Source organism: Lissotriton helveticus, chromosome 5_1 (genome assembly GCF_964261635.1).
Source record: "Lissotriton helveticus chromosome 5_1, aLisHel1.1, whole genome shotgun sequence".
Lineage (NCBI taxonomy): Eukaryota > Metazoa > Chordata > Amphibia > Caudata > Salamandridae > Lissotriton > Lissotriton helveticus.
The window spans coordinates 738370151-738392825 of NC_136065.1; the positions used below are offsets into that span (position 1 = coordinate 738370151).

The window sequence follows — 22675 nt, forward strand, 5'->3', positions numbered from 1 at the left end:
GCTCGGGGGATGGGGTGTGCGTCTGTTCTGGTGACCGCATTCAAGCCCCGGTAGTCGACGCAGAACCGAAGCTCCGGCGTGGCGCCGGGGGCGGCCGCTTTGGGGACCAGTACCACTGGGCTGGCCCAGGGGCTGTCTGAGGGCTCGATGACCCCGAGCGTGAGCATCTTGGCCACCTCCTCTTAGATGCAGGCCCGTACCCGATCTGGTACGCGGTAGGCCCGATGGCGGACAGGGGGACTGTCTCCAGTGTCCACGTCGTGTAAGCACCAGGGGGTGACCCCTGGGGTGAGGGAGAACAGGGTGGCGAACTGCAGCAGGAGGTCTCGGCAGCCTTGGCGCTGTTCCAGGGTGAGGGCCTCCGAGAGTCGGACCCCGTCCACGGAGCCGTCCTTCTCCCGAGACCGTAGGAGGTCAGGGAGGGGTTCGGAGTCCTCCTCGGTTCCATTGTCGGTTGCCATCAAGAGGCTGAGCTCTGAGCGTACAAAGTGGGGTTTAAGTCTATTAGCGTGGAGGACCCGGAGAGGGTTTCGTGAAGATTCCATATCGATGAGATAGGTGACAGGGCTCTTGCGCTCGATTACTTTGAAGGGCCCCGTCCATTTGTCTTGCAGGGCGCATGGTTCGGTGGGAGACATTACCCACACTTGTTGGCCGGGTTCAAATTCGATGGAGGATGCATTCTGATCGTACCACCTTTTCATGTCCTCCTGACTGGCCTCCAGGTTTGCTTTTGCCATCTCTCTGAACCGTCTGGTCTGGTTGCGGAGGGTTAGGAGGTACTTGAAAACATCTGGAGGGTTCTTTAGAGGGGGCATTTCCCAGCCCTCCTTGACTAGGCTGAGCGGCCCCCGCACCGGGTGCCCATACAAGAGTTCGAACGGGCTGAAGCCGAGGGACTTCTGGGGGACTTCTCGGTAGGCAAAGAGAAGGCACGGTAGTAGCACATCCCACTGGCGACGGAGGGGCTCTTCCAACCCCCCAATCATCCCTTTGAGCGTGCGGTTGAACCGCTCAACCAGTCCGTTTCCTTGAGGGTGATAGGGGGTCGTGAATCGGTAGGTGACCCCACACTGTTGCCAGAGGGACTTCATGTATTTTGAAATAAAGTTTGTGCCCCGGTCGCTGACGACTTCTCGGGGGAAGCCCACCCGGGAGAAGATCCCCATCAAGGCCCGGCCGACTACCGGGGCTGTCACAGTTCGCAGGGGAACAGCCTCGGGGTAGCGGGTGGCGTGGTCCACCAGTACTAGGATGAACCGATGTCCTTGTGCTGTACGGGGGTCCAGGGGTCCCACAATGTCTATCCCCACCCTCTCGAACGGGGTGGTGACCACTGGAAAAGGTTGCAGAGGTGCTTTAAGCTTGCGGCCGCTCTTCCCGCTGGCCTGGCACGTGGGGCAAGATCGGCAGTGTTGGAGTACGTCGTTCCTCATCTTGGGCCAGAAAAAGTGGGTCACCAGGCGACTGTAGGTTTTATCCTGACCCAGGTGGCCAGCCAGGGGGACATCGTGGGCCAGGTTTAGCAAGAAGTCTCTAAAGCGGAGGGGCACCACTAGTACTCGACTGGCCCCTAACTCTGCGATTCTCTGTTCGCTGTACAACAGGTCATTGTCCCAATAGACCCAATGGGTTCCGGAGGTATCCCCTGCACTCTGGGCGAGGGCTTGTTGGCGGAGTCCCTCGAGGGAGGGACAGGTCTTCTGCTCGTGGCTAAACTGTTCTTGGGTGGGCCCCCCCTCCTGACGCCACTGATCCAGGCCGGGAAGGTCCTGAGGCTGAACGAGCCCCTCGGGAGTTTGTTCTGGGGTGACGGCACGGTCGGTGTCTGGAGCGACCGGGGGAGGAGGTGCCGGCCATTCAGGTTCTTCGGGTCGGGGGATGGCACGGGCAGCCATGGACCGGGTGGTTACGCACGCCCAATCCGGGATGCCCAACATCCCTAGGTGCTCTCTCCTCTCTACGGCGGCCCACGGGGAACTCTCAAGATCATTTCCCAGGAGACAGTCTACGGGGGCATCATCTCGGACCGTCACTTCCAACATGCCGGAGACTCCTCCCCACTCGAAGGGGACGCAAGCCATCCGACATAGACTCTCCGAATTGTCGGCTGAACGGACCGGGCAGAGGACGTTCGGCAGAATCTGTTCTGGGGTCACCAGGTGACATCGGACGGCCGTTACACTGGCCCCGGTGTCACGTAGGGCTTCGGCCCGGCGTCCATTAATGTTCACCCATTGACTGTACTTCCGGGTGTTGGCGGGTAGGGGGACCCGCGGGACCATGTCTCTTCCCCCTAGGCACGCTAGAACCATGGCGGCTGGTTCCCATTCCTGGCGTTCTTGCTCACATTCCTCATGTTCTTCGTAGGTTTGTTCTTCCCCCAGGGCGGCGGCAGCCATCTGGCGGGGTCTCGGAGTCTGGCTCTGTGGACAATTCGGGTCGTTGGCGTAGTGGCCGACTCGCTGGCATCGGTGACACGTGACATTGGCTCTGTATCCCGGCCGCGCCGGGGTGTTGCCCCGGTTGGCCGGGGGTGGGGTGCTGGTAGCGGGAGCGGCCGGGGCGTTGTCTCTCCCTCGTCCCTGGCCCCCTCCTCCTCCTCGGGGACGGTGCTGACCGTGGTTGTTCCGGTTCTGTTCATGGGGCCCAGTTCGGCCCACTCGGGTAATTTCCCACCGGTCAGCCTCGGCGGCAAGCTGTCGTGGATCAGTTAATTTACTGTCGAGGAGGTGCTGCCTGAGCTCGACGAAGCAGTTGTTCGATAGATGCTCCCATACCATGAGATTGAAGAGTTGCTCGTAAGTCGTTACGTTGCTTCCCTTGATCCACCCCTCGAAGGCCCGGCTGAAATAGTTCACGTATTCCACCCAAGTTGTGCCCGGGATCCGAGTGCAGTTTCGGAACCTCTGGCGGTACATTTCGGGTGTGAGCCCATAGCGGGTGAGGAGGGTAGCTTTCATGTGGTCATAGGAGGTCATCAGATGGTCTGGGAGCTGTAGCAGGGCATCGCGGCCCTCATTGACGAACCTCCCCCATAGACCGGCTCCCCAGTCGCTTCGATCGATCCGGTGGGAGGTCATAGCGATCTCGTAGGCCTTGAACCATTGCTGTATGTCGTCCTCTCGGAAATATTCTCGAACGACATCCTTGGGGATGTGTACCTTCCTTTCTGTCACCCCCGGGGGGCGCGGTTGCTCGGGCACTCCTAATTCTTTGTTCTGCTTGCGTAAGTCTATCTCAGCTAGTTTGCGTTCGTGTTCGTACGCCAGTCTCTTCTCTTCAAGCTCTTTTTGTCTCTGTTTCTCTTCCCGTTCTTCTCGGAGCCGCAGATGTTCCAGATTTAGTTTTTGTTCGGCTAATTTGAGTTCGCCATCCATTTTGAGCCGGGCCATCTCTAGCTCATGTAGTCGGTTTCTTTCTCGTTCTTGGATCTCATCTTGCGAGAGACCCGTTCTTCGCTCCTCGGGAGCCGTGGTGTCTTTCTCTGCTGTTGCGAGATTTTGGTCCGGGGGTCTGACGGCCCCGGTTTCTGCCCATGACTCAATGGCGTGCTTGAAATCGTCTTTAGTATTCAGACCGGTGGTAGCGATACCTAGTTCAATGCAGAATTGTTTCAACTCACGATGGCTGTATTCTTCCAATTTCTCCATCTGGAATTTTTCGGTGGATCCGCTTTCTTTGGTTGACATTGTGGTTTTGTCGTGGGGTGAGCTACTCTCTGTACGATTACGCGTTGATTCGGATCCCGTCGCTGGCCACCAATGTTAGACGGACCGGGAGGGTCGGCCGAGGATAAGGGGAGAGGTCTCCGGGGAGATCCGTCTCCAGCAATCGTACAGACAAATAACTTCCCCCCCACTGACGTACACCACACAAGGATAAGGTTCAACGTTACTTTATAAGCAATTCTTTAAGTACGGTGAGGTGGTACAAGGAGGTCTGGACTCCGGGGTCCCCTCTATTCTAGTCTCTTGGTTGGGTAAGGGGGTAGCGGGACAGTCTCGTTACCACTCTGGGGGATGTGGTTGTAGATGAATTAGCTCACAATCCTCGAGCTCGGCGTTCTAGATGATCGGGCCGCGGCGGAGCCAGCAGGTCCCGGGATGGTTGAAGGTAGTGACGGTCCGCGGCGGAGCCAGCAGGTCCCGATGAAGATGGGTGCAGAGAGCCGCGGCAGCGCCAGCAGGCAGGTCGGTAGTTCGCAAGGCAGGGCTACGGCAGCGCCAGTAGTCCGTCAAGGATGAGTTCTTCACTGCGTCTCTCGACTCCAGGATACAACTGCCTTCCTGCTCTGGAGCTGCGCCAGTTATAGGTCTGGCGCCCTTTGATGTCCGGACCCTCGCACTGGGAGGTCGGGAGGTCCGGGATGAGGGAGTCCAGACACCCAGCAGGGGGGTGGAGCCAGCGCCTGGGGGAGCTGGGGGCGATCGGCACCTGGCGGGGGAGAGCCATTGACACCTCTTTCTCCCATTGACCTGCCAAGTAGTCCGCTCACCTCCTGGGTGGATGGTGGTGCCGGGATGTCGGGGCCTGGCCAGGCCCAGGGTTAGGGTTGATCGGAGGCCACGCGGCCTCGTGGTGCCGTGTCCAAGATGGCGCCCAGGCCGGGCGAGAGGGCCGGTAGGGAATCGGGCCCACGATGTGGAGATGTTCAGGGGCAGGGGCCCTATAGGAGACGGGAAACGGGTTGTTGCTGCGTGTAACGCCTGAGGAGCGGGGCTCGGGCCTGGTCGTGCGGGGAGGGAGCAAGCCTTACACGTGGCCTGTCCAACAAATGTCAATCCCCACTCTTTCAAAGGGAACCCCCACCACAGGTAGTGGTATGAGGGGGGCCTTTGTTGTGCCACCTGACTTACCACTGGCTTGGCAAGTGACACAGGAGCGACGAAACTCCTTGGTATTCTCATTCATGTGGGGCCAGTGAAAGTGTGAGACAAGTCTGTCCCAAGTCTTGGTCTGACCTAAGTGACCTGCAAGGGGAATCTCATGGGCCAAGGTGAGAAGGAAACCTCTCAGAGACAAGGGGATGACCAGCCTCCTGGTTGCACCAGGCTTGGGGTCTCTTGACTCAGAGTACAGGAGTCCATCTTCCCAGTATACCCTGTGGGCACCTGTGGCATTCCCTGCAGCCTCAGCAGCAGCCTGCTGTCTGAGGGGTTCAAGGGAAGGGCAGTCTAACTGTGCCTTCCCCAGGTCTTCTCTGGAGGGTCCCCCTGAGCCCAGAAACTCAACTTGATCAAGTTCAAGCTCTTTAGGCTCAGTTTCCCTCAGCTCTCTCAGATCAGCCTCCTCAGAGACTTGATCCTCAACCTGGGGCAAGGGGGAAGGCAAAGCCTTACCCTTACTGCTCTTCTTCTTGGAAGGTGTCTGGTCCTTTCTTCCAGGATCCAGCACCTGTTCAGTGGGGCATCTTCTGGCCTGTGACCTAGTCACAGCAAGCACATGTGCTGGCAAGCCTAACATTTCCATGTGAGTCCTCTGCTCCACTTCTGACCATAGGGATTACTCCAAAGCATTGCCCAACAAACAATCCACTGAGAGGTCTGAACTAACCACAACTTTCTTTTGGCCACTTACCCCTCCCCAGGAGAAAGCAACAATCGCCATACTATGACTGGTAGTGACGTTGCTGGCATTGGTCACCAGGAAATCTGTACCTGGCATGATCTGTCCAGGGTCCACAAAGTTAGGTGTCACCATGGTGACACTGGCACAAGTGTCCCTATAGGCCTGAGCCATTTTGCCATTAATCAAAGGTGTCTGCCTGTATTTGCCCAAAGTATTGGGACTTACATCAGGGGACATATCCATATCCCCTGTACAGACAAGGACAGCCTGAGTGAGTGTGCCAACTAAGTTGTCAGACTCCTCAGTTCCCAAGGTTAACCCAACTAATCCCTTGGGAGGTGCACTACCACTACTGACTGTACTAGGGGGTGCAGTTGCCTTAGGGGCTGTAGTGGTAGAGGTTTGCCCTCCTCTTTTGGTGCACTCACTAAACCAGTGAGACTTACTTTTGCAGTACTGGCACCACCTTTTTGACTGGCCTTCTTGAGTCTTCTTTTTCTGCTGTGAAGCCTGACCCCCACCCTCTTTGGTTTGTTGGGGACCTGTTGAAGACTTCTGGTCATTTTGTTCACTCTTAGTATTACCCTTCTGGTCTGCTTTCTTCTGACCACCGTGGTTCTGGTTCTGGTTCTGCTTGATCCTTGTTCTGACCCATTTGTCTGCCTTCTTTCCCAATTCTTGGGGAGAGGTCAGATCTGAATCAACAAGGTGCTGGTGCAACAACTGGTTCTGACAATTATTTAAAATTTGTTCCCTCATCATCAGATTATACAATCCTGTGTAATCAGTAACCTTGCTACCCAGCAACCAGCCCTCCAAAGCCTTAGTGGCACTATCCACAAAGTCAGACCAGTCCTGAGACTGAGTTTTCTGGGTGTCTCTGAACAGCAACCTGTACTGCTCACTGGTTAAACCAAACCCATCAACCAGTGTATTCTTCAGGACCTGGTAATTGTTAGCATCCTCCACTCTTGTAGTGAGGAGCTTATCTCTACCTTTGCCGTCAAAGGAGAGCCACAGTATAGCTGCCCACTGACTCTGGGGAATGCCCTGCACAGTGCAGGCCCTCTCCAAAGCAGCCATCCATTTCTGGATGTCATCCCCTTGCTTAAAGGGGGGCACTATTTTTGTCAGGTGTTTAGTATCTAAACCGTTCTCTCTATCTCTTGGGAGATTGCTGCCACCAGTGGGAACTATCCCACTCATCTGCTGCTCTCTAGCAAAGGCAAGCTTTTCTTTGGCCAGGGCAAGTTCTTCCCTTTCAATCCTCAGAGCAGCCTGTCTCATTCTGGCTTCATGCTCTATTCTCTGAGGGGAAGTCAATCTCCTCTGTGGAGAGTTCCTTCTCCTCTGAGAAGAGGCATTAGAGTGCAGAGATCTATTGGAGTCCCTAGAAAGAGATCTATCTCTCCTAACTCCAAGGTTAGGCCTACTTAGGGTCAGTACTGGGGGTCCCCCAGATCCTAGCCCAAGCAAGTCTATGTTGGCCCTAGTTAGCCTTCTGACTACCTCAAGACCTTTGTCTGTCTCATCCCCAGAGAGTTCCTCAGGTTCCTCCTCCTCAACTGCATTTACAGTGTTGTGGAGGTCTGGATCCCCAGTGGTACCCTCTAAGGCTGGCATATTCCCATCTAGCTGAGAAATCTTTCTCGCATCATATGTCTCTAAGAGACCTATCAGAAAGGGAATGGTGGGGTTAGACCCCTGTTTCAGTTTCCTGGAGGTACACACTTGTCTCATCTCCTGGAAACTGAGAGCTGCATATCTTGACTTGACCTGTGGAGGGTCAAGATCCACAAGGGGAGTCTCAGTAGACTCTCCCTGGGTAGACATGCTTTTCTAGTGAGGTGTAAGTGGTGCACTTACCTACACTATATGTTTGCCTACTGATCCCTTGCTAGAGTTGTAGTTTAGGGTGTGCTAGGCCCTAGGAGCTACAACAGCTGGTTCAGTAGAACTCAGAGTATTCTAAGCTAAGTTATATGTACCTTAGTACTTATGTGATCTTTCAAATGATATTCTTAGGATATGTGTGGTAAAACAAACAGCAAGCTCAAATCCCAACCGCTGCTCACCAATGTGAGAAGTTGGCCTGATATGCAGTGCTCACTATTCTAGTGATCACTATGTATCAGTCCAAACAACCCTTATTGATGATTGGTTGTAAGTCAACCTTATAGACCAGCTATCCTAGTAGCATGGATACGAGCAGTCTCTGGACATCTTCGACAGAGAAGAAGCAGACGAACAAGAAGTTCATATGCAGATTTCCCCTCCGGCGGAGGAGATAGACTACGAATACGACGCGGACGTCGAGGTGGTCGATGCAGAAGAAGTCGTCGACTAGGTAGGAGACAACAATGAGGCCTATGGGGCCACGGAAGATAGCTCATGTGAAGATGTGAGAAGTTGGCCTGATGTGCAGTGTTCACTATTCTAGTGATCACTATGTATCAGTCCAAACAACCCTTATTGATGATTGGTTGTAAGTCAACCTTATAGACCAGCTATCCTAGTAGCATGGATACGAGCAGTCTAAGGCTAAGACTCTAGAGGGCGTGTTAAGCCAGCTGTTTTACCATCACATTACCCCTTGAACACCAAGTAAAAGGACACCACACAAGTTGTTATGAAAATAAACAGATATTTATTTATACCAAGACTACCCTGAACTCTTTATGAGTCAGGGAGCTAAGCACACAACAAAACTCTTAAGAAAATACTTTAAGTCGCACAATTTACACAAATGCCCTAGGGGCACGAAAAACCATATACACAGTAAGTGGAATGCGAACTTGCTAGCAGGTAAGTAATACTTTTCTAGACTTAGGAATCGCTAGGCCTACAATTCTAAACACTGGGATTAGATGCAGGAGGCCTGTGGACGTCGTGTGCAGAGTGGGAACTCTCACGCGTAAGGCGGGAAAAAGTCTATGGAGGCTAGCAGTTGCAAAGTTACTGTTCTCGGGCGAACCCGACTAGGTGGATCGAAAACAAGAGTGGATCCGAACACTTAGGGTGTTGGACTATGCTGGAGCACCGGAGTACTCAGGTTACCTAGCCCAGGGGCTGCGGCTGCATAGGGTTGAAGTTACGTCGGAAACCCTCGTTGAAGATCCAGGAGCCTGAAGAAAGAGTTGCTGGCAGGCGGCCAGTGAAGAAAGTTCGGAGTGATCCAAGCCTGGACCAGGGAAGAAGAAACCTGTAAGCAGAGGGGACCAAGTTCTGAATCACTAGCCAGTGATTTGAGTGGGCACCAGGATGGCACCGGACGAAGTCACCTCAGCCAGGTGAGTGGGCGCTGCTGGGCTCTGCAGTCTCTCAGACCAGGAGGGGTTGTCGGCGACCAGGATGGAGGTGCGAGCTGTCCCACGAAGGTACTTGCTGTCGACGTCGCTGGACCCAGGATTGGGCAACAAGTCTTGGCAAATGCAAGGCCCACGCGGTGGACCTAAAATGGCGTCTTGAGTGGACCAGGAGGGTCCAGGGTGCTCCTCTTTTGGAGGGGAGCAAGGGCTAGTCTGGAGCAACCAGACCAGCAGTAGTTGTCATCGTGGAGCGTCGTGAGAGGGCCACTAGCCAACGGGCAAGCGACCTGGACAACGCGGTTGGCAGCAAAGAGCAGAAGGGCCCCACGCAGATCTCGTGGATGCAGGGGGGCCGAACTTCGGTGCTGGAGCTGCTCAGGGTCGGGGCTTCTCTTATCCCAAAGCACTCGGTCGAGGGTCACTCGGTGGTCGTGCTGGACAAGCGTCGTGCAGTTCTGAAGATGGCTGGTCCCTCGAGGTCTCGTCACACCCACGGATCACAGCTGGGCTGATGATGTAGGTCGAGGTCAGAGGTGCCAGGGAAGCCGGTTCTCGTCGTGCTGGAGCAGTCTTGATCCAAAGGAGAGACTGGCAACAAACCGCGATGCTTGGTTGGTGCCTGCTGCTGCAGGGTGACTACTCCTTAGTCACAAGGGAGAATCTTGGGAAGAAGTCTTGAGTTCCTTTCGTGGAAAGTAGTTTCAGGATTCAAAGATGATCTGATTTGGAAGGGGGCCAGGTCCTACCTTTATCCTGCAAAAAGGGGCTGGCACGCGACTAAGTCTTGCCCTATGGGTGGGACTAGGAGGGGGGTGGTTACACCCCTCTACTTTGGCGGGCTTTCCCCAGGCCAGGGGCTGGAGTGCCCCTGGAACTGGTTTCAGCCGGCCTATGCACAGTGAGCACCGGGGTGCCACTTGCAGTCACCTTCCTCTAAAGCCCTGCCTACCTAGGATACACAAAATCCTGTCTGGGACGGTGCTGGCACCGCCCCTGGCAGGAAACCCTTTGTCCTTGCCTCCTGGGCTGGGAGGACTCCCAGCAGCAGGAGGGCAGACTTGTGTCTCGGTGGCAGCATCCATTTTGTGGAGCTAAGGCTCTGTCTGACTTTAACCGGGGTTACAGGTTACATACATGTCGTGTCCCTCTAGAAGGGTGGAATGCTAACCCCGTCGCCAGAATTGGCGAGGGGTTAGTATTCCAATTCGTATGACACCTTACTTGACATGTTTTGATAAAGCGATACCAGAGTTGGCATATAACCGCGAGGATTATAATGCACTTAAGAGTATATGGAATGCGATATCATGGAAACGGCTAAGGGATGGATCCCGAAAGCCGCAGACAGGCTCAGCTCATGCCAGAGCACCATCTCACACGATTCCAAGCACTCTGCCTTTAGGATTGTTAAGGCCTGCCATAGGAGTGACTGATAGGAGATCTGTGTGTCCATTTAGGCTTAGATATAGGAATACTATATCTACAGCAGAGGGTGAGTACACCACTCTGCCCCAGCTGTCAAGCAGCCAGTTGTGTCTGATTTAGTTAGTCAGCCCAGGGGTGGCATAATACATGCTGCAGCCCCTGGGAGACTTCTGGGTGCACCTCAGCCCTGGGTACAGGGACTTGAGAGGGCCCAGTGCCAATTCAGTACCTGGGTACAATTTGGAGTAGAGAGAACAGCTAGGCTGTGGGTCTGATTAGCAGGCCCACAGCCAGGGAAAGTCGTAAACCAGTGAAGCAAAAAGCAAAAATCTGGGTGATCATAGGATTGCAGACCCTACTCTCCTACAACTGTGACAACAGGAACCAGCCCCTCCAAAGCGGGAGAAGCTCCCCAAAGTATCTGCAGTCGCAAGAACTCAAACTGTGAAGGCTATTGTACAGACGAGATCAAGATCAACGAAGAAATGGTTGTCAACGCTGTGACAAAAGCAAGATCGGAGGGGGCCCCGGGCCCAAATGGTTTGCCTCAGAGACTGTTTAAATCCAACAAAGCTTTTTGGTCAGGGCACTTAACCATCTTGTTTAATTTTGTGCTTAGGACTTCTACTGTTCCAGATTCCTGGCGTGGGGCTATAATTCACCCAATTCATAAATCGGACTCCCGCGCCACCCCAAGCAACTATAGACTAATCGCCCTCCTTGACATCGAGGCAAAGCATTACGCAGGTATTCTTCTGAAGGAGCTGAAGGGATGGGCAGAACAGCGTGATTTGCTACCAATGAATCAAACAGGCTTCACTGCCAATTCAGGGACCCTGACTAACTTGCTTACATTGTCTATAATTATCGACAAAACGCTTTCATCATCAAGATCCGTGCACTGTTGTTTTGTTGATTTTAAAGCTGCGTTTGACCGGGTCCCAAGGGCAGCCCTATGGGGTAAACTGAAAAAATGGGGGATCCCTGAAAAACTTCTGGATGCAATAATCCAACTTCATTCACACACCTGGGTCCAGGTGAAGCTGGGGTCCGGCACGCACCTCTCACGGAAAATCATGACAACCAGAGGAGTCAAACAGGGGTGCGTGCTGGCCCCCCTTCTTTTTAACCTGTTTATTGCAGACCTGCCGGTCTCACTTGATGAAATAAACAGTCACCCCCCTAAGGTTGGAGGCGTAGCAATAAGCAATCTTCTTTACGGCGACGATCTGGTTCTTTTTAGCCTTACTCGGGTCGGGCTCCAAAGGCTTTTGGACAGGCTACACAGTTACACATCTAAGAACCAACTTGAGGTTAACTTAAAGAAAACCCAAGTTGTGTCCTTTGGAAGGAAACGCAATGGAGGTGGCACGTGGTCATATAATAATATTAATTTAACAACAGGACGCTCATACAAATATTTAGGGGTCTAATTTGACTCCAGGGGTAACTTCCTCAAACAGCGTGACGAAATTGCACTAAAAGCCACGATCCTACAGGTCACATTATCTAAGCTTGCTAAAGAGCTGTCCGGTCCAACTCTCTCACTCCTACTGGAAATTTTGAGAGCAAAAATCGGACCCACCCTTACGTATGGTAATGAAATATTTAGGGGTAAGCTAAACACAATTCTGAATCAACTTGTGACCAAGATTTATAAAAAAAAGTGTTACATTTGCCCAAATCTGCCTTTGCTGCTCAGATCAGGCTAGAATTGGGCTTATTAAATCATGAGGCCTCCAACATCGGCACATATTTAAACTTCTGTCACAAACTCAGAAAAGCAGCTACAGGTACTTTAGAGTCTCTAGTTTGGTTGGAGATCAGTCAGAAGAACCCTGGGGGCTCGTATGGCCGCCTTTTTACAGACGCTGTCCGCGAAATGGCGGTGGGTGATCTATGGGCTCTCAACCCCAGCATGACAGCATTTAAAATATGTATCAAAAAGAGCGTCAGAATGTGCTCACTTATTATGGACAAAGAGCTACTCCGTAGACGTAGTCATGCATGGTCAGTCATGAACTCTTATGGGCGCATATCTCCGGCTACTTACCTCTCCTGCACTTATTCATTGTATTTAAAGCGGAGTTTTCTGGCCATTAGATTGGGGGTTTGGCGTTTTTTAAAAGACCTGCCCACATGGCAGCGCACCACGGAAGATTTAACTTGCAGAGGGTGCGGTATGACAACTGAAACACTAGAGCACGTGGTCTGCTTATGCCCCGCACTTACATCCCAACGCAGACGTAAACTCAGAGCAGAGTGGAACAGGTTGGGTGTTCGGACCTGTAGACAGGCAATTATCACCTCTCTGTGCCCAGAAAACATATCCCTGAATATCGCCATTACAACATATATTCGGGATGCTTATAGCATCTTTACAGCAAAGGCGCAAGGAGCAGCAACCGCCCGCGCTGTTCTGCCCAGTGACCCAAACCAAGCTGCATTTAAGCCTCTAGTTTTAAGTATAAAATTATGAGTCCTAGCTGTTAAACGTCTGCACATGAATTCTCCCTGCTCTCGGCTAACTGTTATCGCTGTCTAATACTCAATTGTTTTAATTTTTAAGGTGTAATATAATTCGAGTAATAGGCGTCGATAGTTTTTTATTGTTTAACTGTGAACAAGTATGTTTTGTAGTTTTTTAATTACAATGTACCAATTTGTGGATTCAATTCGTTATGCTTTTAAGGATATTTTTTTTATCCAAATAAAGATTTTATACCACTATATATTGTTACTTTCTAGATTGAGCAGTAAGAATTTTGGGTCGCCTTCTGGATATTCGCAGATGGAAAGGAATTTCTATCCTATATGTTCAAGTAATTTCTGTTGCTAAAGGTGAGCAATTGTATCTTTATCAGGCTATGTTTTTCTGATGACAATGTGATGCCCCTTGGTGAACATATGAATTCCCCACTAATGATGGTTAAAGTTCGAAGTTGCCCAACAGTGGGTTTTAGAATGTTCAATAGGCAGCGGATAATCTGTTGTTACAAGATACAATGCATTGAAATTGTTGTGGTGTAATGATGAATCATGTACATAGATGCTTGTGGTACAATGGGACACAAGAAGAAAAGTTATACTAGTGAGCTTTGTTTGGATTATATTGTGCTTGCTTACAGCTTTGTGTCTAGTCGAGAATGTATTAGTGATTATTGTTTGTATTCTTTTTCACAGCCCTGATGACGTCCCAGAAGGGGACGAAACGCGTCGGCTGTTGATTGTACTGTGACTACTGATACAAAACAGAAAAAATAATAAAGAATATTCAGCACAGAAGAATCATTTGGAAAATTGTTATTGAAAATGTGTGTGATTGTATCATAGATTGTTTAATAAGTACGCTCCTTCCTTATTTAATTCATTTTCAATGCTTGTTCAGAACTCTTGTTGAACATGACGCAAGTGTCTCATCAGACTAGGGACGTCCGTATTTACGACTTCCATTTTAATATGTATTTTTGCCGATAGTGCACGGTAAAATGGCTGCCATCCGGCACATTTGCACTTAATTTTCTACTAGCTCTAGTTTTTATCCACACAATTGTGAACATCCCTTACAAAGTCTCGCGAGGGCAGCTGCTTTCTGACGTCATCACGCTGCGTATTTCATTTACAACGCCTACCACCACGAATCTTGTGTCTAGGGGGGAAGTAGCTGTTTGTTTCTTTTCTCACATCGTTTAAAGAAGTTTGTATTTCCGTATATTCTGCTCCGAGGTAAGATTGGTCGATGTACATATGTCTCGGTTGGGTTGTTTTTTGTATGCGTTTTATCACGTACTTTGAGCTCATGCCTGACATCGTACCAGAAGTGATTTGGGAGCCGTTAGTCACAGACCTTATTACTGCGACATTGTTCTGTGGTGTGCTCGCGCGCGCCATTTTGTCATTCGTTTTTTCTCCGTCCTTGCTTTCAGACTTTGCTTGAACGCAGATTATTTTCTTACTGCAGTGGTATTTAACTCTCGTCAATATATGGTGATGAAGTGTCTCTGGGGGTTAATGTAGTGGCCGGGCCCTGCGTGTTAGTAGTGTTGGCGGGTCCCTCGTCTCTAGAACAAGCCTTGCGTTGTGCAAATGCTGTAATCGATGTGGTCCATAAAACACAAGAGCACACGTGCCAGTTTCTGGCGTATGTCATTTATCGTGTACGTGTTTTTTTGTCACGCTAGTCATCTGACCAGAATAGTGAGATCCAGTTATGCGCAGCTGTTTGGAGAGCAAGGGCACCTATCGGTACCCTTGCCCGTGTGTCTGGAGCAGAATTTCAAGCAATTGGAAAGCCGCTGCCTTTTTTAAAATTTGTATTTGTCTTTCGTGATTTATGTATGCCCTTTAATTCCACCGTATAAATGTAATCCGTGGTGCGATGTAGTGTTTCATGCAAATGGGAACGTGCACCCGACACCTGCTTACTACAGAACGTATCCAATGTTTAATGATTTTCTTACTCTTACTGATGGGATGCAGTTGACCCTCAATGCACAGTCATATTTAAATGGCGTTTTGGAGTGTTGGTGAACCCTGATTAAGGAGCGGGTAGCCTCGGCGCGAATTCCAGTGGTATACGGCGCTTTAATATGCGTTACACAGCGTAGTTTTTTTTACTCGTTACGTTCGTTTGTTAAATATGGAAAGAAAATGTGGCATGTCGCATAATTACTGAATTGGTCTCAGCATAGGGTCGCCCGCCCCTTATGACGTGTAAATGTGGCGGTTCCTCCACCCTATTACTAACCGCCGGAAGTTGATTTACTTTCCATGCACATCTGGCTTTCAAAAACTATGTGATGAGGAATTATTGGCCGTATTGACGGTGAATTAAACAGACGAGTTGACATGGTCCCCGTTTTCTCCCTTGCGCTGTATTGAATGTATACTGGGGGGGGGGGTTATAACCAGGTTTCTGTGGTTTTAATTGATATTTTTCATTAAGGTAATGTGGTTTAAATCGTGTACATGATTTATGTATGCGGAAGTCTCAATTGTCTAGTAGATGCTGCAGTCCGTGCCCGACATGTCTTTTGTGGATGGGGTTGTCTGTTTATTTCGTGAACTAGTTAGCTTCTTAACTTAAAATATATTGAGCGCTAAGTTTCACCATTAACCTACTTTATATTCACCATAAATTCGTTATCGTTGTGGACGACAGGTTTTACAATGGCAGATGAACATATAGTAAAAATTCGAGGATTGCCATGGTCCTGCACGCAGGAGGAAGTGCTGGATTTTTTTTCAGGTGCGTATGTTTCAGGAGACCCATGGAAACAAGGTTTTTATGACATGAATTATATTTAAGTTGGTAGAAATTCACGCTCGTTCAAAGTTGTCTTAATTAGCTTTTACAATTGCAATTTATTAACGCTAACAATCCTGTTTAATTCTTAAATTGGGGTGGGGGCCAGCAGTTAGTGTTAGATGGTTTTAATTGATCCGTCGGTTTATGTCATAGGAAACTGCTTAATGCGTGACATTCCGACCATTGAATGCACGTAAAGTGGGTGTATTGAATTGCATGCGACATTTGATCGAGAACAGCTACTTGGTGCACGTTAATTTTTGGGGGGCAATAGGTCGGTATGCATATCACATACACATGATTTGCTTACATCGGGGTGGTATGGGAGTAGTTTAATGGCAAATAAATTGTAGATTTTTTGGACCTATACACATTTGCTAGATGTGTGGTTATTGGAATCTGCGTTCTTTTATTGGAATCGGGTTTAAGATATTTATTTTTGTATGTTAACAGAATGCAGCATAACTGGTGGTCTCAATGGAATTCATTTCACCATTTCCAAAGAGGGACGTCCTACTGGAGAGGCTTTTGTTGAGTTCGAGACGGCAGAAGACGTGAAAAAAGCACTGACAAAAGACCGTAAATACATGGGAAATAGATATGTAGAAGGTGGTTCTTTTTCTAGTTTATTGAAGTTTGGCCTCTCTACTGAACGTAATCAACATAAAATTGTATTAGATGTTTCCAGGCCCTGCGGATGGACACTAGTTTTTTTTTTTTGCAATGGTTTTCTTATGATTTTTTTTTTTTCATCCTAGCAGCATATTTGGTGTTACTTTTTTGATATTCGCGATCTTTACTTTTTCGTATTGATGGTACGGTTAGATGCAATAAGTGAGTCTTTTTAGGTCTTTCCTAGATTTATAGTTGCGATAGGCCTCTCAAGTACTTTGTGGATGGATCCCCGCTGCTTATAATTGGTTGACTTAGTTACTCGTTTGTCTGTATATTTGAACCCCACCCGCACCTCCTCTTTGTCCTTTTTGTTGAATGACTTTTTTTTTTTTTGCACAACTGTTTCCATATTGCCGCCCCCTCCAAACGTGCATGTGCTCTCCTCGCCCCAAACCACCAGCAGGTCTGTTGCTTTCCCTACTCATCCATGCCCCCCCCCCCCCCACCCCCAATCTTTGTTTGAATAGCTTGACAGCTCCGCGGGTCACGGTATGGTTTTGCACACGTAAAGAAAAATACGTTTAGGGGATGCCGCGTGGGTCAGGAAATATAATGGTACAGACTTTCTAAAGCGCGCCCTTGCCCACCCCTGTGCAAGTAGATTTTTAAAAATTTATTTTACAGAGTTTTATATAGTGCAAACTTGACCCTAATTGGGTATCGGAGCGCTTTATATAGCACCAGTTGCATTACATGAGGACCCGTTCATTATTATGTCTCACCTGGCGTTGCAGCGCAAATCAATGCTCGATGGGCAAGAGATATTGAAAGAGAGTAGATTTCAGAAGGGGACTTGAAGCCCAGCCTTTGATTTCCATTGGCTGGCTTCACCGTGTATGCTAAATGGTGGCCTACCATTGGAAATGAGGTATTTTTGTTTCCGCCCTTTGGCCTTTTATTCTGGCCCATCCAGACTGTCTCGTCTGCTTTGTGGCTGTCGCAAAGCAATTTTATGTCAAAGGCCCGGAGGCCAACATTATGCATACCCTTTTATTACCGCCCAAACACAGCAGCAACAATATCTTAGAATTAGAATATAACCAAAATTCTAGAACTTAGAACATGTATAAGTCCCTATGACCAGCAGCCATCTTCCTCTTTTGTTGCTGCTCGAACATAAGATAAGTACTCAGTTCGAGTTCTTGAATTAATTTGATAAATTTGTTTATTTAGCATTAAATTAAGAATGAGTGTGATTGAGTAAGAGAGTATGAAATGATATTTAAGATGATAATTAAGATGATATTTAAAAATCTTTCGTTTGAAAAGACTTTATAATCTAATGAGTGAAATTAACTAAATTCTGTTAAATTTAGGACAAAGAACGTAATATCGTTAAACGCATGTAGTTTAGTAATGGAATATTTGTTAAAAATACTATTGCGGATTACCGTCGTAATTTTCAATTGGCAGTTGATGAGCGTACGGTCTCGAGCACTCGCTGTGCGCGTCTGTTTCTGTGATAGATTCTTAGCGCGAGAGCAGACACGAGAGCGAAGGCAGAATGTTGCTCGTTATGTGAGAGATCTCGAGCACGGAGGTTAAGAGGAAAGGTATTGTGGAACAGAGAGGCCACCGTACGTGCGTAACGTGCGGCGGCCATTTTAAGTGTTTGGGAAACGTCTAGGTTTTAGAATTGAACGTGAACGGCCATGTTTAAGGGTTTGTTTTTTATTGTCGGCTAATCGTCAGTTTCAGTCAGAGTTCGTGAGTTCAGGAGAGGTGCCGGTTTATTGTGGTTTTAGAGTAGGAAAACGATTTTTGTGGAGAATATTTAGAGATTATATTTGAGGAGTTTGGTATTCTAGTAGTGATTATTTAAGAAGAATAATTTTTTTAGAAGAAAGATAAGATGGAGAAAGAGGATTTATGTATGGAGGATAGAATGAAGGAATTTATGGAAAAAATGTTTGGAGAATTTAGTGCCTCTATGGAAAAGAAAATAGAGAGCACAATAGCAAAAAGAGTAAAAGAAGGTGAGAATATTCAGAGATCAGGTGGGGAAGATGGTTTCTTTACATCTGAAGAAGTTGAAGAGATGGCAGGGACTTCCTCTGGGGGAACAAAAAAGAAGGAAAAGAAAAAGAATGTGGTTAAAGGGAAACCATCAAAAGAAAAGGAAAATAGAGTGCAGAAAGAGAATGCTATAAAGGCAAAAGTGGGTGCTATAAAGGCACAGAAGAAAGGACATATTACTGTGGCATGTGATGACAGTTCGACTAGTGGGGATGTGGAGATTACGTGCAGCTCTAGTTTGGATGATTCTGATGGGGAAGAATTTAAGGTTAAGAGAAGGAGAGTGGATGAGGAAATTAAATTGGAGTTTGAGGAATTTGTTGATCCACAAGGAGATCAAATGTTTGATCCATTATTGATACAACATCCACTATCTCCACAATGGTCCCCTATTGAACATGTTGCCAAGTACATAAGACATTGGATCAGAAGGGAGATGCCGAAAGAAATAAGAACTCGGCTACGGTCAGAGTGCCCAAGACCTACTTTGGGTAGTAAAGTGGCCTTTACTCCAGAATTAGATCCAAGGATGTTAACCTTTTTAAATAACAGAGGGGGAAGAGACCCGAGAAGGGGGCTAGACAAAGGATTGAAGGGATGTCAAGATAGAATGCTTGATATTCTGGGACCCTTAACAAAGATATTTGATTTGTGCGAGGAAGCACACAGTAATAATACCGGAATTGACGTGAGCGAAATGCGTCAATGGGTTCAACGTGCAGTTTGCTTGTTGGGAAATGCAAATGCAGCACTCTGCCTGGAAAGGAGAAAAAGTATCTTGTTTAAGATAGATCCAAAGCTTGCAGATTTGGCTGGCAAGGAGTTGGGTGAACAGAGCGATGGACTGCTGTTCGGAGATGACTTTGTAAAAGATATGGCTAAGTACGTAGGTACTTTCAATTCAATTCAGAAAGCTCAAAAGGACATTAGGCGTGTTTTTGGATGGGCCGGGAGATCAAGGGGTCGGTTCCCCGGCCGAGGTAATGGAGTTACCAGAGGATTTTATAGTAGAGGTAACAGACCCTATGGTGCAAGTTATGGAAATGGATTTGGATATGGTAATTCAGGAGGATATGGTTATCAGAGAACCAATCAAGGAAGTTTCTTCCCTCAAAGACAGAGGGGGAGAGGAAGAGGAGCAAGATCAGATAGGAGACCAAGAGGAGTCTCAGGTAAGTTTCTTTCCAGACCCTTTTTTTATGGAAGTAAGATTGGGCGGCAGACTAGCCCAATTTGTTTCCAGATGGCAAGAAATAACACAGGATCCATGGGTTTTGGAGACTGTAACTGGGTACAGGATAGACTTTATCAGTGTTCCAGTACAGGAAAGGGTTCCCAAGGTGTTAAGGTTTTCGGAGGAGATGGAAAATTTGGTAACAAAGGAGGTGTTAGAGTTGGAGAGAAAAGGAGCGATAGAGGATGCAAGAGAAGTGCGAAGTTGTTTCGTAAGCAATTTGTTTCTCGTGGAGAAAAAAGACAAAAAGATGAGACCAGTAATCAATTTGAAGGAGTTGAACGATTGGGTGGTTTACAACCATTTCAAAATGGAGGGGATACATATGCTGAGAGACTTGTTGAGGAAAGGGGATTGGTTGACGAGACTAGACTTAAAGGATGCTTATTTAACAATCCCGATGTGCAAGGAACAAAGAGATTATCTTCAGTTCCGGTGGTTAGGGAGGCGCTGGAGGTTCAAAAGTCTCCCTTTCGGTTTGACGTCAGCTCCTTGGTGTTTCACCAAAGTGATGAGACCGATTGCGGCTTGGTTGAGGTCAAGAGGGATTCGTCTGATAATATATCTAGACGATATTTTGATAATGGCAGAAGAGAGTGTGTTGGCGAAGGAACAAACGGAGTTTGCGGTGAAAGTAATAGAGGATTTGGGTTTCATTGTGAACAAGGAGAAGTCTTGTATGATTCCGTGTCAGGAGATGACGTTTTTAGGTTTCAAGATTCAGACCTTGGATTGTGTGTTGAAATTGCCTATGGAGAAGGTGAAAAAGATCAGGAAGGAGGTACGGAGAATGAAATCTGCGGATTGGATAACTTTGAGACAATTGGCACGTCTGTTGGGTCTTCTGTCTTCTTCAATTCAAGCTATATTCCCAGCTCCCCTAAATTATCGTGCTTTGCAGAGGCTGAAAGCACATTATTTGAGGAAAGATGTCAGGTATTCACAGAGAGTTGTGTTGAATCAGGAATCGCAGGAGGAGTTGGAGTGGTGGCTGTCGAGTCTGGAAGCTTGGAACGGTCGGGCGATTTTTGGTATGATGCCAGAAGTGGAGATAGAATCGGATGCGAGTCTGAATGGTTGGGGGGCTCGGTGTGGAGAGATTTCAACAGGGGGTCTTTGGTCGAGAGAGGAAGGTCATTTACACATAAATTGTTTGGAGTTGTTGGCGGGTTCGTTCGCAATAAAGAGCTTTGTGAAGGACAAGATGAAGTGCTGTGTGCTCCTGAAGATGGACAATCTGTCTGCGGTTCAGTATGTAAACAAGATGGGCGGCCCGCGTTCGAGAGGATTGGCAGAACTAGCGAAGGAGTTTTGGAAGTTTTGTCTGGAAAGGGAGATTGTGGTGCAGGCTCAATATATACCAGGGTTGAGCAACGTAGAAGCGGACTGGTGTTCAAGATACCTGAGGGATGCGAGCAGTTGGAGGTTGAAGAGAGAGGTATTTTTAAGTCTGGAAGAGATGTGGGGGCCTTTGTATGTGGATCTGTTTGCGGACAGGTTGAATGCTCAGTTGAAGGAGTTTTACAGTTGGAGGCCGGATCCAGAAGCGAAGGGAGTGGATGCTTTCCTGCAAAGTTGGGAAGGGGGAAGAAGTTATGCGTTTCCCCCATTTTCAATGATTCAGAGAGTTCTGAACAAGGTCAGAAGAGAGGAGGTGGAGTTGGTTCTGATAACTCCTTTTTGGAGGACACAAGTATGGTTTCCGGATGTAATGGATTTGTTGGTGGAGGATCCAGTAATTCTGCCAGATTGCAAGGAGATTTTGGAGGATGTTCAGGGAAATTTTCACGACCTTGTGGTTTCGGGGCAGTTGAAGTTGATGGCATGGTTGATTTCAGGAGAATTTGGCAAATGCAGGGTTTATCAAAGGAGGCTGAGGAGCTTGTGTCAAAGTCATGGTCTAAGGGAACATCTAGGGTGTATGGATCAGCTTGGAGAAAGTGGAATGGTTGGTGTGTTGAGAGGGGTTTGGATCCCGTTTCGGCACCTGTGGTAGAGGTGGCGAATTATTTATCTGTTCTTTTTTGTGCTGGTTTGGCGTATAATTCTGTGAATTTGAGTAGATCTGCTATTTCAGCAGGACATGTTTTGGAAGATGGAGTTCCAGTGGGACAGCATGCGTTGGTCAGGAGATTGGTTAAGAGTGTAAGGTTGGTTAATCCACCTAAGTCGAGGTACGATTCTCTTTGGGATGTTTCTTTGGTGTTGAGAGAGCTTGAAAGTTGGGGTAGGAATGTTGATTTGGATCTAAAGTTTTTAACATGGAAGATGACGATGCTTTTATGTTTGGTCTCTTTTAGGAGAGTATCTGATGTTAGAGCTTTGGATGTTAACTCAAGGTTTTATCAGCCTGAGGGAGTATGTTTTGAATTAAAGAAAAGGACTAAGACTATGTCTAGGACGATTTTTTACCCTTATTTAGAGGGTGAAAGTTCTTTGTGTGTGGTTAGATGCTTGAAGGAGTATGAGAGGAGAACATGTGCGTTTAGGAGAGGAGATTGTGAGCAATTGTTGATCTCATACGTTAAGCCGTTTAAGGCTGTGTCAACCCCTACTTTGGCAAGATGGATAAGAAATGTGATGGTCAAGTCTGGGGTGGATATTGGTGTTTTTGGTTCTCATTCAGTTAGGGGGGCTATGGCTAGTAAGGCATTCGTGAAAGGGTTTAGTTTGGGTGGCATTTTGAAGGCTGCAGATTGGTCAAATGATTCTACTTTCAGGAAGTTTTACTTTAAGCCTGTGGAAAATGTTTTGGATAAGGTTTTGGAGGAACTTTGAACATGCATAATGTTGGCCTCCGGGCCTTTGACATAAAATGCAGATTTTCCACAGTTTTAATGTAAAGAAAATCATGATTTTATTAAAAAAGGCACGGAGGCTAATATTATCCCTCCGCTGTGCCCGCCCTGTGATTGATTAGTTTGTTTTGTTTTTAAAGGATAAAGAAGAAGATGAAGATGATGAAGGAGTTCGAGATTGGAAGATAGAAGTTGAAGTTTGAGAAGATTTGGTGACGGTGGAATTTTTGGAACTTTTTTATTATTTATTGTTTTTTCGCAGTCACAAAAGAGGAAGATGGCTGCTGGTCATAGGGACTTATACATGTTCTAAGTTCTAGAATTTTGGTTATATTCTAAT

At 48.0% G+C, this 22675-nt stretch overlaps 1 protein-coding gene across 2 annotated transcripts in view; it reads left to right on the forward strand.

Moving 5' to 3' along the window:
• Positions 1–13786: 13786 nt before the first annotated feature.
• The window catches only part of HNRNPH3 (heterogeneous nuclear ribonucleoprotein H3), a 187084-nt gene continuing 178195 nt past the window's right edge, over positions 13787–22675 (forward strand). Inside the window, exons 1-3 of one of the 2 annotated variants that reach the window (XM_078643206.1) lie at positions 13787–14030; positions 15466–15552; positions 16066–16221. In XM_078643206.1, coding sequence (XP_078499332.1) covers positions 15474–15552; positions 16066–16221 — 235 coding nt within the window. In that variant the 5' untranslated portion in view covers positions 13787–14030; positions 15466–15473. The remainder of the gene's footprint in view (positions 14031–15465; positions 15553–16065; positions 16222–22675) is intronic. The other variant, XM_078643207.1, reaches the window with a different exon arrangement.